This window comes from Cervus canadensis, chromosome 9 (assembly GCF_019320065.1).
Source record: "Cervus canadensis isolate Bull #8, Minnesota chromosome 9, ASM1932006v1, whole genome shotgun sequence".
Taxonomy (NCBI): Eukaryota; Metazoa; Chordata; class Mammalia; order Artiodactyla; family Cervidae; genus Cervus; species Cervus canadensis.
In genome coordinates this window covers 59756984-59773837 of record NC_057394.1, presented here as the reverse complement: position 1 = coordinate 59773837, position 16854 = coordinate 59756984, and the positions used below count along the sequence as shown (strand labels likewise).

At 39.9% G+C, this 16854-nt stretch overlaps 1 protein-coding gene across 1 annotated transcript in view; it reads left to right on the top strand.

Moving 5' to 3' along the window:
• Positions 1 to 1173: 1173 nt before the first annotated feature.
• Positions 1174 to 16854, top strand: part of SUGT1 (SGT1 homolog, MIS12 kinetochore complex assembly cochaperone) — a 42913-nt gene continuing 27232 nt past the window's right edge. The window contains exons 1-9 of the mRNA XM_043478351.1: positions 1174 to 1426; positions 1522 to 1579; positions 7820 to 7910; positions 8562 to 8631; positions 9614 to 9684; positions 12422 to 12475; positions 12854 to 12870; positions 13650 to 13684; positions 15417 to 15513. Coding sequence (XP_043334286.1) covers positions 1389 to 1426; positions 1522 to 1579; positions 7820 to 7910; positions 8562 to 8631; positions 9614 to 9684; positions 12422 to 12475; positions 12854 to 12870; positions 13650 to 13684; positions 15417 to 15513 — 531 coding nt within the window. The 5' untranslated portion in view covers positions 1174 to 1388. The remainder of the gene's footprint in view (positions 1427 to 1521; positions 1580 to 7819; positions 7911 to 8561; positions 8632 to 9613; positions 9685 to 12421; positions 12476 to 12853; positions 12871 to 13649; positions 13685 to 15416; positions 15514 to 16854) is intronic.

Sequence of the window (16854 nt, the reverse complement as noted above, 5' to 3'; positions counted from 1 at the left end):
AGTAAAAATCCTATACGGTTTAGCATCTTTAAGTGAATTCCATTCAAACTTCTCAGCGGAGTACACCTAGTCCTTATGACCTAGCATGTACCTACCTCTCCACCCAGTCTGCTTCTAGCTTGAATTTTGGCTCTACAATTTGAGTTCACATCATCACTTTCTAACACGCGTCCTATTCAGTCTAAACTGCTTTTTCCCTTTCCTTCACTAAGTCTTCTTGCCAGACTGAGGCTCAGTTACAACCTATGAGGACTCCATCCGTATACATTATATTCAGTTGTGTCCCTTCTTGCTATCACATCAATGACTACTGCCCTTTCTTTTTTAGCCTTTAGAACAAAATTGGAGGGTGTTAACACCACTGAATCCCCGGACTTTAAGTTTAGATTTCGGATGGAGCAGACACTCCAGTTCAGTTCCTTGTTCGTCTCTACTAATGGGCGGCTCACTCCCACGCCTTCCTGCTCCCCGGCTGCCGCCTTGGTGGAATTAGCTCTAAGCTTCTTCTATTGGAATTGCATGGGTCGAGGAGTACTGAGAGAGGAGGGCCGGACCCGCTGAGTGGAAAGTAGAGCGGCACTGGGACAAACTTCAGGCTCCCTTTCTCCCTTCCGCGCGTTCGGATGGAACACGTTTTTCTTGTATCTGGGAAGCCAAGTGGGGAGAAAGTCTCGGCCTGTGAAGTTCTGGGGAACCAAGCGGTCCGCCCGAACCGGAACCAAAAAGGCGTTAACTCCAGTCTAGCTACTGCGAGGGTAGAGCGACTCCCGGCGAGCTTGAGGCCCTCAAGTCTCCCGGCGCCAGGATCCCGGCGTCAACGGGCCGCCCTCCGGAAGTGGCTCCCGGAAAAGAACACGTAGCCGAGAGCGTCACGGGTCGCGAAAGTCTTGGCTGCCTCTGGGGAGCCATGATGAGAGCCGTAGGGGGAAATGGAGCTCAATGTGCCGTGCGTTACTGACAGACGTACAAACGTCTCCCAAACGCCACACGTTCCTGAGGGGTAGCTGTACCGTACAAGGGTCCTACTGAGTTATCGCGCCCGGAGGCTCTCGGGTAGTGTGCGCGCGCACTAGGACGGAGGGCGAGCGCGGCCCGCCGCGGCCTCCGTAACCATGGCTGCGGTGGGGCGGGGCCTGCGCGGCCAGTCAGCGGCCGGGGGGGGCGGGGTCCAGAGAGTCGGTCCTCCACGGTCCCAGCCCGCCCCGCGCCCGCATTTCGCCTCCCCTCCCCCCTCCCCTCTGCACGCTGCGCGGCTGCTCGTTGGCTACTTAGGACGGAAGCTCGGTGGGTGATTCTCCAGAAGTTTCCCCCTTGGGCGGCGGCGGTGGCGGCGGCGCTGGTAACCCCGGGAAGAGCAGCTCCGGCAGCGGGAACCGTGACGATTAGAGATGGCGGCGGCGGCGGCGGGTCCTGCGGCTGCCGCGAGGTGCGCGTTTTTCCTTCCCTTTGGTGTAATTGGGATCCCCCCCGCCCCTTTCTTTGGTTCGTGAGCCTTGCTTGAAGTCCTTCTTTTCCTGGCAGGTTGTTCCGGAGCTTCTCAGATGCCCTCATCGAGCAGGACCCCCAGGCGGCGTTAGAGGTGAGACAGCCTGTGCCCCGGGGCAGGCGGCCGCGTCGGGTTCCTCCCGGTTCTGTCTTCCGGGGGTCGGGGCCGCTGCTTCTTGTGCGGGTCAGCCCCGATGTTGACAGCCTCCGCCCCTCCTTTTTCTTCCCCGCGGCGGCCTGGTTACATAGAATCCTTCGTCGGGTCCCCTTCCCACCCCTGGTCCCTTTATGCATCCTTGGAGCTCCTTAGCGTAACCTTCTTCTGTCTTAGGGATCCTGCATCGTGGGCCTCAAGGGACCTTTTTTTTTAATGGCATTTGTGACTAGAACAAAAAGTGAAATCTCGGCTCGATGTTTGTTCATTCGGATTTTCGTTTGGCGATCATCCTTGATTATTTTTATGTTCCCGGTTGTGTGCTGAGGGCCTGTCTGAACTCACACCACTGGGACAGAAACCTTTTCCCCTTGTGTGCCTGAAAATTTCCAGGCGTCCCTGTTTCTCTTCATTATTCACTCATTTGTTTCATTTCTCAAAACAGTTTCTTGGCGGGGGAGGGGCTGCTGTGTGGAAGGCACTGGTTGCTATGGATTAAAGTCTTCATTTATACAGTTAAATGACTTATAAAGCACTTTGTGTGCAGTGAAAGACTCTAAAGCTGTAAAGGAAACCAAAAGAGTGAGTTAAGTAATAATTTGAAGTAAATCAGAGAGCCCAAGCTAAGAATACGTGAGGCAGGTGGGTCTCAAAATTAGCCAGGGGTTTCTTGTTTTGAAGCTTAAAAAGAGAGGAGACTTTGTTTTGCTGCTCTAATCTAACATGTGTAAGGTTAGGAATTTGAGGCAAGAGAATCTTTCTCTTGGCTGTGACTTCTGAAAGAAATTGACTCATGGTTAGCAGAGGAGGTGACATTTGAGAAGAGGCACGAGGGAGCGAGCTTGGAAGCTCTGCGGAAGGATTATTTCAGGCAGGAAGAGGAGCCAATGTCAGGATCCTGAAGTAGGAGTGAAGTTGGCCTGCACAGGGAGCAGCGAGAAAGCCCGTTTGTTAGGATGGGATGAAAGGAGTGAGAGAGGAGGGGGAGAGGAAGCCAAGGCCGAATCCATTGGTGCCTTTTATCTGTAGCTTGGACTATGTTTTGGGGGGGGTTGGGATATGAAGACCTTAAAATGAAGCGGTTGATTACTCCTGTGCTGGGATTTTTTTCCTAGTGATTCTTCGAAGGTCACTGTTAGAATAATGTTACCAGAGGCACTGAGAATTTTTCTCTACTGTTCCTTATTTCAGCTAAGTAGTGTTTTCAGAGTCTACATTTGTATGGTCCTCTTAGGCCCTGTGCCTCCTTTGGAAATCTAGTTTGTATAATAGTTGCTATTAAAAAAATATTAATGTAATGGATTGTCATTTTACATCTGACTTATTTTACCTGTAAAATTATGTATTGACGTGTGGCAAGTAACACAAATCTAAAGTTTCTTCCCAGCCAATAATTCCTCTTACCCATCTGTTCTGAACTATATCACCATCAGTTAGTTTTCCTTGGACTTCATACAGACAGTATCATACGGTATCAAACAGCATCATACTTAGTTGAGTGTAGCTACTCTGTCTTGCTTTAAACTTTGTGAGATACATCCATAAGTTTGTGGGAAGGGATAATTCTTTTTCATTGCTGTGTAGTATTCCACTGTATTAATATAGCACTGTTTAACAGTGGACATTTGGGATATTTCTAGTTGTTAATATGAATAAAACCACTGTGGATTTTCTTATACATGTATTTTGCTGAACACACATGCACTCCTTTCTTTTGAGAGTGCAATTTTTTTTTTTTTTCTTTCTAGGAGTGAAATTGCATAGTGTAGGTATGTGGTTAGCTTTAGTACATTTGTCCTTAAAGTGTGGTTCTTGGACCAGCAGCGTTTGCATCACTTAGGAATTCCTTAGAAATGCAAATTCTTGGACGCCCCCTCCCTCACATTTTGTTTTTCTTTCCTCTTTTTTTTTGGTGGAGGGGCACTACCTGATGTGGCATCTTAGTTCCCCAAGCAGTAGTGGAACCCATCCCTGCTGCAGTGGAAGTGAGGACTGCCAGGGAATTCCCCACTGCAGATTTTCTGAACCTACTTAAGGCTCCTGTAGGCCAGTACGCCTTACCCTTCCTTTTTACAGAAGGAAACAGACCCAAGGAAATCCAGGGGATCTGTCACAGAGATGTGTACAGCCAGGTAGAGGCAGAATAGGGGCCTGAGGACAGGAGTTTCCTGCTCTTAGTCTAGTGCTGTGGTGGTTTCCAAAAGTGTTACCCCAGACCCTTCGCAGGAGCATCACCTGGGAATTTGTTAGAAATGTGAATTCTCAGGACCTGCCACGGACCTGAGTCAGAAACCCAGAGTGGGGAGGATGGTCATGGTAAGAACCAGCCTGTGTTAAGAGGAAATGTCCTTTTTAAATCTTGAGATGATCTTCTCACCGGGTTAAACAGGTGAATGTTAATTCCTAGATAATTGGTAATAATGAGTAGGGCCGGAACCTTGATGAGAAGAGTCAGTTTCCCCCTCGCTTTTCCCAAGGGCTGGTTTAAAGTAATTGTTTTGAAATTAAGGTCACTAGATATTATAGCAGTTAAAGTGTCACATTTTTATATAACACCATCCTATTAAGAATAAAGAGAAAGTGTGTCAAGCTGATTACATGTTTCATTAAACAAACAATGTATATTAGTGTAGAAGGCTGTACTGGGAGCCAGCAATCTAAAGATGAAAATACTGTAGTGAGGGAGTTTGTGGTCTAGGAGAGAGAGAGAGAGGCAAGTCAACAGGTCATTAGAGTATAAGATAAATGCTCTAGTGGAGTGGTGTATAAGCTACAGTAGAATAGAGGCCAACTGGGGAAGTAAAAAAATCTTTGTAGAGGAAGTCTCAATTCAGCAGAGAGAGAAAACGTTTATGTGGATTATAAGGATCTTTTGAGGCCCAATATGAGTGGTGCTTAAGAGCATTGGCTTTGGAATCAGACTGCTTGGGTCTACCATATCTTGGTTTCAGGAAAGTTCCGGCTGTCTTCTTGATCAGACTTCCTGTCCGTAAAATGGGGCTGACTGGGACTACTGGAAAGGATGATTTAATGACAAGCAATGTAAGGTCCAAGAGTGAGGCCCTTGAGGTAGGCATCTTGGAGAGTCTTTGCTCTCTAAGTTCTCACCCCACTGGCTCGCTCTCTGTTACTCAGGTGTGTTGGACTCAGGCCTCGTGCAGGGCCTTTGGACTTGCAGCAGTTCTTTTGCCTAGAATGTCCTCTCTATTGACTGTTGTTTTCTTGGAAATGCCCGTCACTTTAGATTTCATCTGAAATGTCACCTTCTCAAGGACGCTGTCTCTTCTGACTACTTTATCTGAATGAGGCCCCAATGTAAGCTTCAGGGGAGCCGCGGTTTCGTGTACCTGGTTACCACTGTGTTCTAAGTGTAGTGCCTGCGATGTGGTAGGCGCTCAGATGTATTAAATGATTCCTGCTGTAATTCTTGGAACAGCTGTGCAGTGCATTTTACTAACAAGGAAGCTGAGGCTAAAGAGATGAACTTACTCAGGTTATCGAGTTCGGGTTCAGGGCATGAAGCTGGTCCTCTGGAGGAGTGGGTAGGATTGAGGTGTATGATATAGTTAAATGTTTGTGAGCTGACTTTGAAGTAGCTGACCACAGATAGCTTTGTTGAGGGCATAGCAGGTTGGAATAAAACATACCAGTTCTACATGATTATGTGATGTTTTTCCAGCACTGCTTTTTAGGAAGGGAGAAGGCTTGGTATTCTTGTTTATCCATGATTGGGGATTAGCTGTGACTGGAAGAAAGTGGAAAGTGGAGATAGCATGAGACACCTAGAGCTAAAGGCCTTTAGACATTCGGTCAGTCTGGGCAGTCAGTCTGCTTTTGCTTTTAATCTTAATAAGTTACCTTTCTGGTTAGCATTTTCAAAGAGCCTAAAGCTCTAAAGATTTGGAAGTTAGTTTTCCAAGATCCAAATCTTAAACAATGTTAATTTCTTAAAAGGTAGTTTCCCCCCTGTAGTTCTGTGTTATCAGGGTACTTAACTTTCTTTACCATTATCTTGGTAGAGATTTCAGTGTAATTATATTTTACACTTCAATAGATTTCATTACTTTTGAGAACTATAAATTGCTCAACTATAGCAACTCATGAGAAAAAGGGTATCTTTGGATATGCTTCATGTAAGTCTGCATTAAATAGCCTTTTTGTTGCTGTGATTCAAGAGTCAGCACCGAAGTCCTTACCTTTTGAGATCCCTCCCTTCAGTCAGCAGCCAGTGACTAGCAGCTGTTGTCACAGGAACAGTAGCAACGCTGAAAACATGCCCCAAGTCAGAGGTAGTTCGGACAGCACAATTATTTTAACTTAACCTTTTTTGGCTTTGTTATATTGTATATTCCTTATTCAAAATAAAAATTTATTGTTGTGTTTTATTCATGAAATACAAGTTGGTGTGTTATAAAGTTCTGTTTGTGTTGGGTGATTTGGGATAACTTTTTTTATTAACACCGAAGTAAGTCAGTTGCTTATTTAACCTAATCACCCTAGTTGGTTCTTCTTATCCAACAATTGGTTTGTGTTTTTAAAGGTCATTTGCAAGTGGGTTGTTCAAAATTCATAAGTTTATACCTGACTCCTTAAGGAATATTTTATGCATCTGTCAACCTCTAGTGTCTGGCCTGTGTTTGTTCCAAAATATATGTTTAAAAATACTTTTTGAATTGATGAACCAGATGTCGTTATAATATGACAGCCTTTTTGACCTATAGTATGCCTGTTCTTGGTGAGGAGAGGTTGGAAATTTGATTTAGGGAGTAGGTACGTAAGCCATCAGCTGTTTTCCAAATTGTTTGAAATTTTAGTGCAAGAAGGTGTTTTTAGCTTAAGTATTTCGTTAGGAAGCGTTGAGTTAGTACAGATGTTAGATGGTGTGTGAAAGAAACTTGGAGTAAAGTAATTTTACCAGGAGGCAGTGCATAGTGGTTAAAATTTGATTTGGAATCAGACAGACTTGGACTTGAATCTGTCTCTGGCACAGTCACTGACCAGGATGTGAGGAGATGGATTTTCACCACACGCTGTAGTGAGAGGGTGGAGGGTCTGGAGATGTTTGAGGAACAACGAGGAGCCCATTGTGGAACAAGGGAAAGAGTTTTAAAGACATGAGATAAGAGAGAGAGCTGAGGGTTCTGTCAAGGAGGGCCTTAACCGATCATTGGAGCACTTGGGCCTTTGCTCTGAGTCACCTGGAAAGGCCTTGGAGAGTTTTTGAACAGAGATTTAGTAGCAGGATCTAATTTTCATTACTGCTTGAATCAGGGTGATAGGAGTTAAGATGGTAAAACATTGCTTTAGATTTTAGGTATATTGGGTTGTAGGTATATGATTACCAAGTATAATACACATTGCTTTGTGAGAATCACACTACAGGGTTTAAGCAGAGCCTCATGTATGACTATTGAAGTAATTTTACTTAACTAAGAAAACTACCAAGAATCCCTAGATGTGTGGGTAAATGGCTGTTGAATCAAAGCCTCTCTGTTTGCCTGCATTTGTCCTTGGCCTCACTAATCATGCTCTCTTCTTGCATTGTTATTGTTCCAGCTAACACATACTATGACTGCCCAGAGTGGCAGAAGTTTTAATTGTTCTTTAATTCTTGATCGGTTGGTAGTAGCTACCTATGAGATACTGTATCTGGCTGGGCTTTTGATAGAATGTTGTAATTTCTTAGGCCATTGACAAGAGGATAGGAGAGGGCGAGGTAAGCTTGCTTATGTATTTATTGGTTCCATTAACCTCCTGAGCTCTAGATTTAACTTTAGTTCTTAAAAACTATTCGGCAGCTTCACATTTTCTAGGGATCTTAAATTCTACATGGACTTTGAATCTTCTCCAAATTAGAAGGGGAAAATCAGTGATGGTCAATGTATATCAACTAAACTCTTCAGAATAAATCAGGTGATAATAATTACCATTTATTGAATTCCTACTGTAGGCTGGAAACTGCTAAGTGCTTTGCATAGATACTACATTCGATTGTGGGCTTTCAAGGGGAGAAGGGGGGATATTGATCCTCTTGCAGAGAAAGGCTCCAAGCTTGTTTCCCTGTTATCTTACCTCCAAATAGCTTGTGATAATAGGTTATTTTATTAAAGATCATGTTTAATTAGAATTCAGTGACTTTTAAAAAACATTTACTGACACTCAGCATGTTTGTATTTGTAGGAGCTGACTAAGGCTTTGGAGCAGAAACCAGATGATGCACAGTATTACTGTCAAAGAGCTTATTGTCACATTCTTCTTGGAAATTACAGTGGTAACTTTCCTTACAAAATATATTGTCTCTATAAGTAACTTACACACTTTGCCCAAGATACAGTGAATCAAATAAAACAGAGGTTATCTTCCAGGACTTGTAACTTGGTCTTTCATACAAGGTGAAGTAGCCAAAATATGACAAGCATTATGTTGTGTGTCACTCATTTAAATTTTACCGTTGTCCATTCTTGCTGCAGTGGGTGTAGAATTTGTAAGATTTCATTTTTGGTTCTTGGATGTGCTAACAAAGGATAGCATCACATTTACTAATTTACAGATCATTTGAATGAATTCTCTTCTTTTTTTTATGAAAAGAATATATTCTATATTCTGTAATTTTAATTATTCTGGATAGAGAATCTGAGTAGGGAAAAATTAAATACCTTGAGTCAAACTACATGAATGATGTTAATGAATTATCTGAACTTTGTGATACAGAGCTTTATTCATTTCCTGAAGAGCTTGTAGATTAGGTCAATAGGAATATATGAGGGTAATTTTATCTCAGATTAGCTTTTCCTGTTTTCAAGTCATTTGTCCATTTCACCAGCTTGAAAACTTAAAAATCTGAGACTAATTCAAATTTTGCGTGTAGTATTTCTTAGGATCCATAAGTAACTGACCAAAAAACCCACTTTTTCATCTGCAGATGCTGTTGCTGACGCAAAAAAATCCCTTGAACTTAATCCAAATAGTTCCACTGCTCTGCTGAGAAAGGGGTAGGCAGTAACTACTCTTCTTGTTGGGTCTGGACTATATGTGGTTAAATGAATTAATTATAAGCTTTTTTCCCTTTTTAAAAAAAATTATTTATTTTAGTTGGAAAATAATTACAATATTGTGATGGTTTTTGCCATACATCAGTATGAGTCAGTCATAGGTATACATGGTCCCCTCATCCTGAACCTACTCTCCCTGTAAACTTTATGTAAATAGTAAACTCTGTGTTTATACATTTTATAGCTGAGATAGGATTCAATTTTTGGTATATTTTATACTTTTATTGTATTAACTGCAGTATGTAATGAGATACATTATGTGTGTGTATAGTTTAAAATAGTGATGATTGAAATAACTGCAGGGTATAGATGAAACTGAATGATTTCAAGTCCCTTTTTTGTGTCATCATTTGAAATTTACTGTGTTTAACTGACTAGAGAACATCTATTTCTCACCTAAGCTGTACAGACTACACTTCAAGATGACTCTGTGTCTGTGTACTTTATATCCCAGCTTGTTTCTGTTAATAAGTGTAACTTTAATCTTTAATAATCAGAAGCTTCTTTAATTCCTTAGTGTAACTATATTTTGGAATAAGCAAGTATGTACAGTTAAGAAATTCCTTCTGAAATGAGTTTCACATTTTTAATGGGAATTAGATGTTACCCTGGTGACTCAGATGATAAAGAATCTGCCTGCAGTGCAGGAGCCTGAGTTCAGTCCCTAGGTGAGGAAGATCCCCTGGAGAAGAAAATGGCAACCCACTCCAGTATTCTTGCCATGGTCAGAGGAGCCTGGCGGGCTGCAGTTCATGGGGTCACAGAGTCAGACACCACTGAGCGACTGACACACACACGGATGCTACAGTCGAGTACTTTAGAACATCTGTTGGCTTATTAACATGCTTCAATTCTTTTAAAAAAAGAGAAACAAAGCTATGTTTCATGATCTTACGTGTGTATGCTTGTTTTTAATATGCAGGATATGTGAATACCATGAAAAAAACTATGCTGCTGCTCTAGAAACTTTTACAGAAGGACAGAAATTAAATAGTAAGTATTATAATTATGTGTTAGTAAACTAGTCCATCATACCTGTGTATCTTAAATACCATAGCTGAATCTTGATAGTATAACCTCAAGTTAATTATAGAAACACTTTTTTCTCTCTTAATGACATTTCGTGTTGATTGCAGAGTTTGAGTTTACTTAAAACTTGATTAAATTGGCCTTTCTTAGCATTTAAATCACAGAAAAACTGTATCATTAGAAGCAAAAGAACTGTTTAAACAATAGGTGTGCTCCCAGTACTGGTCTGGCTTTTTATTTTTTCCTAATGGACAAGTGTAAGTTTAACTTGCTCTCACGTTATGAAGTCTATTTAAGTTATTATTCAGATTGCTGAGATAAGGAAATTTTAGAACAAAGATTTTTATTCAGAGGTGAAGTGTAAGTTTGGGTAAAGTATGATAGGGTATAGAAGAAACATGGAACTTTGAGAGTATTGTGAGTTTCTAATACTGTCTTTTTGGGAGAAATAGATGAAAATTATCCCAACAGTGTGGATATCTATGTACAATATGTAGAACTTGTTAAGAGCCAAGTATCAAAAAAAATCTGCAAGATACAAAACAGTGTCAGTAATCTCGTAGATAATTATGGACAACATAGTCTTAACTGTGTTCTCTCATTTTATCTCCATCTTATGATAGAGTGTTAACCACAGTTCTCTAAGGCAGTAGTTCCTAGCTGGGGATGATTTTCCTCCGTGGGGGATGTTTGGAGTGTCTGCAGTGATTTTTGACTCTCCTGACTGGCGGATGGGGGGGTATACCATGGACATCTTGTGAGGGACACTGCTCAACATCCTGAACAGGACAGTCCCCACAACAGAAGCATCTGGTCCTAGATGTCAGTAGTGCTGAGGTTGAAAACCCTCGTACAAAAGTCGTATATGATTATACTTTATACATTAAAATATATACTGCTGCTGCTGCTGCTAAGTTGCTTGGGTCATGTCCGACTCTGTGCGACCCCATAGATGGCAGCGCACCAGGCTCCCCTGTCCCTGGGATTCTCCAGGCAAGAACACTGGAGTGGGTTGCCATTTCCTTCTCCAATGCATGAAAGTGAAAAGTGAACGTGAAGTCGCTCAGTCGTGTCCGACTCTTAGTGACCCCATGGACTGCAGCCCACCAGGCTCCTCCATCCATGGGATTTTCCAGGCAAGAGTACTGGAGTGGGGTGCCATTGCCTTCTCCGTAAAATATATATGACTTTGAATATTTGCTTTTCTGCTGTGTACCTACTTAAGAAGGGTGACAAGACCAACTTTGCAAACAGAACCTGCAAATTAGGAAAGAAGAGATCTAGGCAGTAGGAGTTACTCTCAAACTTGGTTATCCCAAGCATGGTATGTGAATAATATGGCTATTCAGTTACCAAGCCAGCATGTATCCACTTGGCAAGTTCTAGAGTCCAGTTTTCTTGGTGCCTTGATACATGCTTGAAAATGCTGATGAAACGTGTCACTTCATCTTTAGATTTCTAAGCCCCGTTTCTTCTTTTTTTTTTGAGCAACAGAAAGTTCCCTGCTTAAGTTCCTTCCTTGACACTTTATTATCATGCTGTTGACTTTTGTCCTAGAATTATTTCAGAGGTAACCTCAGAAGAGGGTGTCTGCTCTTTGGTAAAATTTCTGTTGAGGATATTTAATTTAAAATCAAATTCATCTTTTAATTCCAGGAAAATCTTAGGTTAAACTGTTCAGCTTCCATTTTATTAGGGTAAAAAAATTTTAACTCCATATTACCTTTTTTCTCTTTGTATGATAGGAATCAGCTTATTTACTGATTAATTTGAATAATCGATTCTTCACATTTAGAATTTTTATATAAATGTTCACCTCTAAAATGTGTGTGTATGTAATTTAAGGCCTGTATAGTTAAATTCTGTCTGTAAATTAATGAATTAGAGAATTTCATTTTAAGAAATTTTAAACTTTGTGTTTTTCAGAATAATGGTACCTGCAGTTAGATTAAATTAGTAAACTTTTATTATGATCACTTCTAATAATTTTTCTTAACATTATATTTTATTAGATGCTATGCTATGACTCTTTACATACTGTCATTGCCCTGAGTCTTCAGAAATAATTTGCTTATGTACATGTTTGCATTGCTGTCTATGCAGTGAACTATGATTCACTGTATGTAGTGTCGTGGATGTCATGGAACTTAGAGATACGACAGGACTCTGCAGAATAGAAAGATGCTTCTTGGTGTTGAAGGCATGGTCATAAGTAAAGCTGCTGAAAAAATAGTAGACAGGACAGGCAACTGCATTGGACAGCAAACAGGTGGACAGAGGCTTCTGGGCTTTAGCCCAGCTGCTGGTTGCCAGGTCTGCAGACCCCTCCTCCCCCAACTGACAGCATATTAGGAATCTGATTCAGGTCTGATTTTGTTGTGTGAGAGGAAGCTCTTTTAAGAGGAAAGGGTGAGGGCAAATGGAGATATCTGTATCTTGGAACCAATAAGGTTGACTGATTAAAGTTGATTTTTTAAAAATCAGAATTCTTCAGGATGAACAAAATAAATATTAAACCTAACTAATAGCTATAATATTAAGGATAGCTACACACTATTAGGACAGATGTTTTCATCTAACTTACTGTTGGATCCATAGTTTCTAGAACCGTGTTTGTAACCTAGGAGGTACGCAGTCAGTATTTGTTGAGTGAGTATGTTAGGTTGTGCAGATGAGTGTTGTTATAGTTTGTTCTTTCTAGGTGCAGATGCTGATTTCCTTGCTTGGATTAAAAGGTGTCAAGAAGCTCAGAATGGTAAGTGTGCAGATTTCCCATGGTCTTTGAATTTAAAAAGAAGTCAATGTTTGTAATTTTTTTTGTTTTGAACTTTATAACTTATAATTTAAGTAGTGCATGTTCTATTAGATTGGGATTTCCAAAGGTATTTTGATTTTTTTACATGGTTCCTTATGTTGAAAGGGAGATTTGAATGGATTTGTTTTGCAGTGGTAAGAAATTACTGAGGAGTCTCAAGTGACTCCAGCCTGTAAAATTAAACCACTTTCCCTTATTAGATAGGCATGGAGAATTGGTTTCCTTAATAATATGTTTGTGCCTTAGAAATCATGTATGTAATTTTGTCTATACAGGTACTGTTATCTGAAAATGTTTTCTTTTTTATGTTTTTAATAGGATCACAGCCTGAGGTGGTAAGTCCAAAGTTTTTAATCCTTTGTGTTTTTGCTTAATTATATTATTATTAAATACATTTGAGACAGTACTCCGAATGCACTTTCTGGCAGTTCCATATCTCTCTAGGACAGTTTTACTTATTTTCCTCCTCCAAATGCTGTCTCTTCCCTTCTTCCTTAGGAACAAGTTAGAGGCCACCAATGACCCAGGGCAGGTCCTTTAGATTTATTAATAATAGTTTAGGAAAGTTTGAATTGGCTAAAAAGAGTCAAACTTTGTTTCTCAGTGGTCAACGTAGATTGTTGCAGAGACCATGAACCAGGGTCAGACCATATCAGGAAGGCACTGGGGAAGGACTCCTCCATAGGTTTTTCCAGGGCAGTTTTGCCATTGTTAAGCCTGGAAGTGTTAATACTACATTCCTGAAAATGGTTTTTTAAATGTTACTGTTACTTTCAGTTTAGAGCATTGCTGAATCTTGGAACTGGACGTTTTATCTGTAATCTTTTCCAAACATATCTTCTGAAATTTTTCTTTTTTTTGCTGCTTTTATTTTAGAAGAAAAATGATTTTTGAAATGGAAACATAAAATTTTTAAAAATGTTGAATATTCTGATTTTTGTGAAGATGAGTATTATTTAACATTGATGTATACCATGCTTTGTAGGAAGTTTTCATGTAATTATTCCATATCAAAGTAACTGTAGCACTGGGTAAATTAATAATACAATGCATGTTTAATATGCAGTTACTAAACTAACTCGTAAATCTTTCTCTTTCGATTTGCCCAAATCAGTCTGCATCCCAGAGGACTCGTCAGTCAAAAATCAAGTAAGGATTTCTTTTTCATAATGCATGATAAATGAGCCTAAAGGGAAAAGAAACCCTGTTATTAGTAAGCAAGTCCCTACCTGTCATTTAAGTATTTCTTAGTTTTTAAGATAAATCTTACTAAAGCCTTGAAAAACTATAGTTGTAAGTCCATTAACCAATTTGAATTAGTGCTCATATTAAGGTTAACTTAAAACTTGCTTCACATGGTTGCATATTATGTCATCTTTCCATATATTGAGAATAACCTCTTACATTTAAGTTGTTGTTATTACATAGGTCAGTAAGTTAGTAGTAGACCTGATAATATTGTAACTTTACCTGCCTTTTATATTTGGAGTAAATTTTTCATGGAATAATTCTGCATGCATTGAAAGTTACTTGCAGAAGGCAGCAGTTACAATCATGAATGTAAGTAGCAAGTGAGGATCCCTGATACATGGTGTATTTATTGAATCAGTGTGGGATTATTTTATATATATTCTATACTCCAAACACCGTAATTATTATTTCAGTTTATGTATCCTTCCCCTGCCCGGGGGGTAGGGTACATAAACTGAAATAATAATTATGATGCCGGGCAGGGGTAGGGTACATAAACTTAATAAATATGGTGTTTGGAGTATAGGATATATATAAAATAATCCCACAATGGTTTAATAAATATACCTCATATCAGTGCACCGTGCTTCATCCTGGGAATGTAATAGTGGCAGAATAGATCAATAGCTCTTCTCTCATAGAGTTAATCTAGTCTAATTTGAAAGTGAGGATCCCAGCTTTCAGAGGGAAAGATACACATGATTAGAATTTCTCGACACACCAATCTTCCCACATACTTTGAGATTGTAGATGCTGTATTTAATGCTGTGCCTGACAGAATGAGTTGAATTATTTTATTTTATTTTATTTTTGAGTTGAATTATTTTAATTTTAGCTCATTTACTCCTGCTCCCTGTGCTCAGGACTGTTTGCCCCCAGCTTCAGTAAAGAGATCCTAGAATATGGGGTCAGGTCCAGTGTATCCCCTGCTACTGACTTAAACTGATTGCCGTATCCTTCTGAGCCTTTTTTGTTTTGTTTTGTTTTTGTAAAATTGGGATAGAACTGTTTACTTCTTAATATTAGGTTGAAATGAGAGGGTAAAACTATTGCTGACTAGGACTGTGATCTGTTTAGGATAAATTTTATTGTTTATTCTTAAAATACCCTGGCGGTCCAGTGGTTAAGACTCCTAACTTCCACTGCAGGGGGCATGGGTTTGATCCCTGGTTGGGGAACTGATCCCGCATGCTGCGTGGCGTGGCCAAAAAGAAAAAAAATTGGCTTAAGCACAACACTACTGGGGATACTTTAGAACTAAAAAATTATGTAAATTATTAAATCCACTGGAGAGAGTTGGGGCATCATCTACCTTATTTTCTCTTCCATTAGTGTGTGAAAGTGAAGTGAAGTGAAGTCACTCAGTCGTGTCCGATTCTTTGTGACCCCATGGACTGTAGCTCCTCCGTCCATGGGATTTTTCCAGGCATGAATACTGGAGTGGGTTGTCATTTGGAATTGGTTACATAAAATTATTTCTGTGAGCCAGCAGCTGCTTTGCTATTTTGTTCCTCAAGGTGGAGCTCTTGTTGTTCATCAGATTGTAACTTTTATCTTGACCAAGCAAAGAAGCAACAACTTTAAGAAATCCAGAAGTTCTGTTTTAAGTTTCCTTTTTCTTTTTTAATAGGTATGACTGGTATCAAACAGAATCTCAAGTAATCATTACACTTATGATCAAGAATGTTCAGAAGAATGATGTAAATGTGGAATTTTCAGAAAAAGAGGTCATTATAGTCTTTGAGTTATTTTTTATTGAGATTAAATACTTTTATTTATAAATGTGTGTGTGTGTTCAGTTGAGTCTGACTCTTTGCAACCCCAGGGACTATAGCCCACCAGGCTCCTCTGTCCATGAAATTTTCAGGCAAGAATAGTGGAGTGGGTTGCCATTTCCTACTCCAATTTGTAAATATAAATAAATATATATTGCAGAATAATTTATAGCAATCTACCAAGTATATGTCATTTCTTCGTGAGATAATATGGAAATGCTGATGAAAATCTGAAGCATTGCTTTTCCATTTGGATCATTTTAAGTTTTCAGACAAGAGAATTTATACTGTAGGTATAGCTGGATGTGCATTGTTTCCTCTTTAGATTTGGGATTTAAAGCAGAACTTGGTTGGTAAATATAAAAGACACAGTAGGAAAGTTCAGACACATTATAACCATGCTTTGGTTACATTTGTGTGGTACACTTAATGGAAAAGGTCTGCTTCTTTGATATGACTTTAACCATATTAAATGAGTATGACTTTTTTGATAACTTGGTTTCTTAGCATTTAATGGAAAACCTTGTGATAGATATTTAAGAGTTTGTGGTAGAACTAGATGTTTTGCACAAGAATGCTTTTTTTTTTGTTGCATGCTGTACTATTTGGCCCTTGTATCTTTTTTTTTAATTTTTATTTTTTTTTATTTTTTATTTTTGTCATACATTGATATGAATCAGCCATAGATTTACACGTATTCCCCATCCCGATCCCCCCTCCCACCTCCCTCTCCACCCGATTCCTCTGGGTCTTCCCAGTGCACCAGGCTCGAGCACTTGTCTCATGCATCCCACCTGGGCTGGTGACCTGTTTCACCATAGATAGTATACATGCTGTTCTTTCGAAACATCCCACCCTCACCTTCTCCCACAGAGTTCAAAAGTCTGTTCTGTATTTCTGTGTCTCTTTTTCTGTTTTGCATATAGGGTTATCGTTACCATCTTTCTAAATCCCATATATATGTGTTAGTATGCTGTAATGTTCTTTATCTTTCTGGCTTACTTCACTCTGTATAAGGGGCTCCAGTTTCATCCATCTCATTAGGACTGGTTCAAATGAATTCTTTTTGACGGCTGAGTATATTCCATGGTGTATATGTACCACAGCTTCCTTATCCATTCATCTGCTGATGGGCATCTAGGTTGCTTCCATGTCCTGGCTATTATAAACAGTGCTGCGATGAACATTGGGTGCACGTGTCTCTTTCAGATCTGGTTTCCTCAGTGTGTATGCCCAGAAGTGGGATTGCTGGGTCATATGGCAGTTCTAATTCCAGTTTTTTAAGAAATCTCC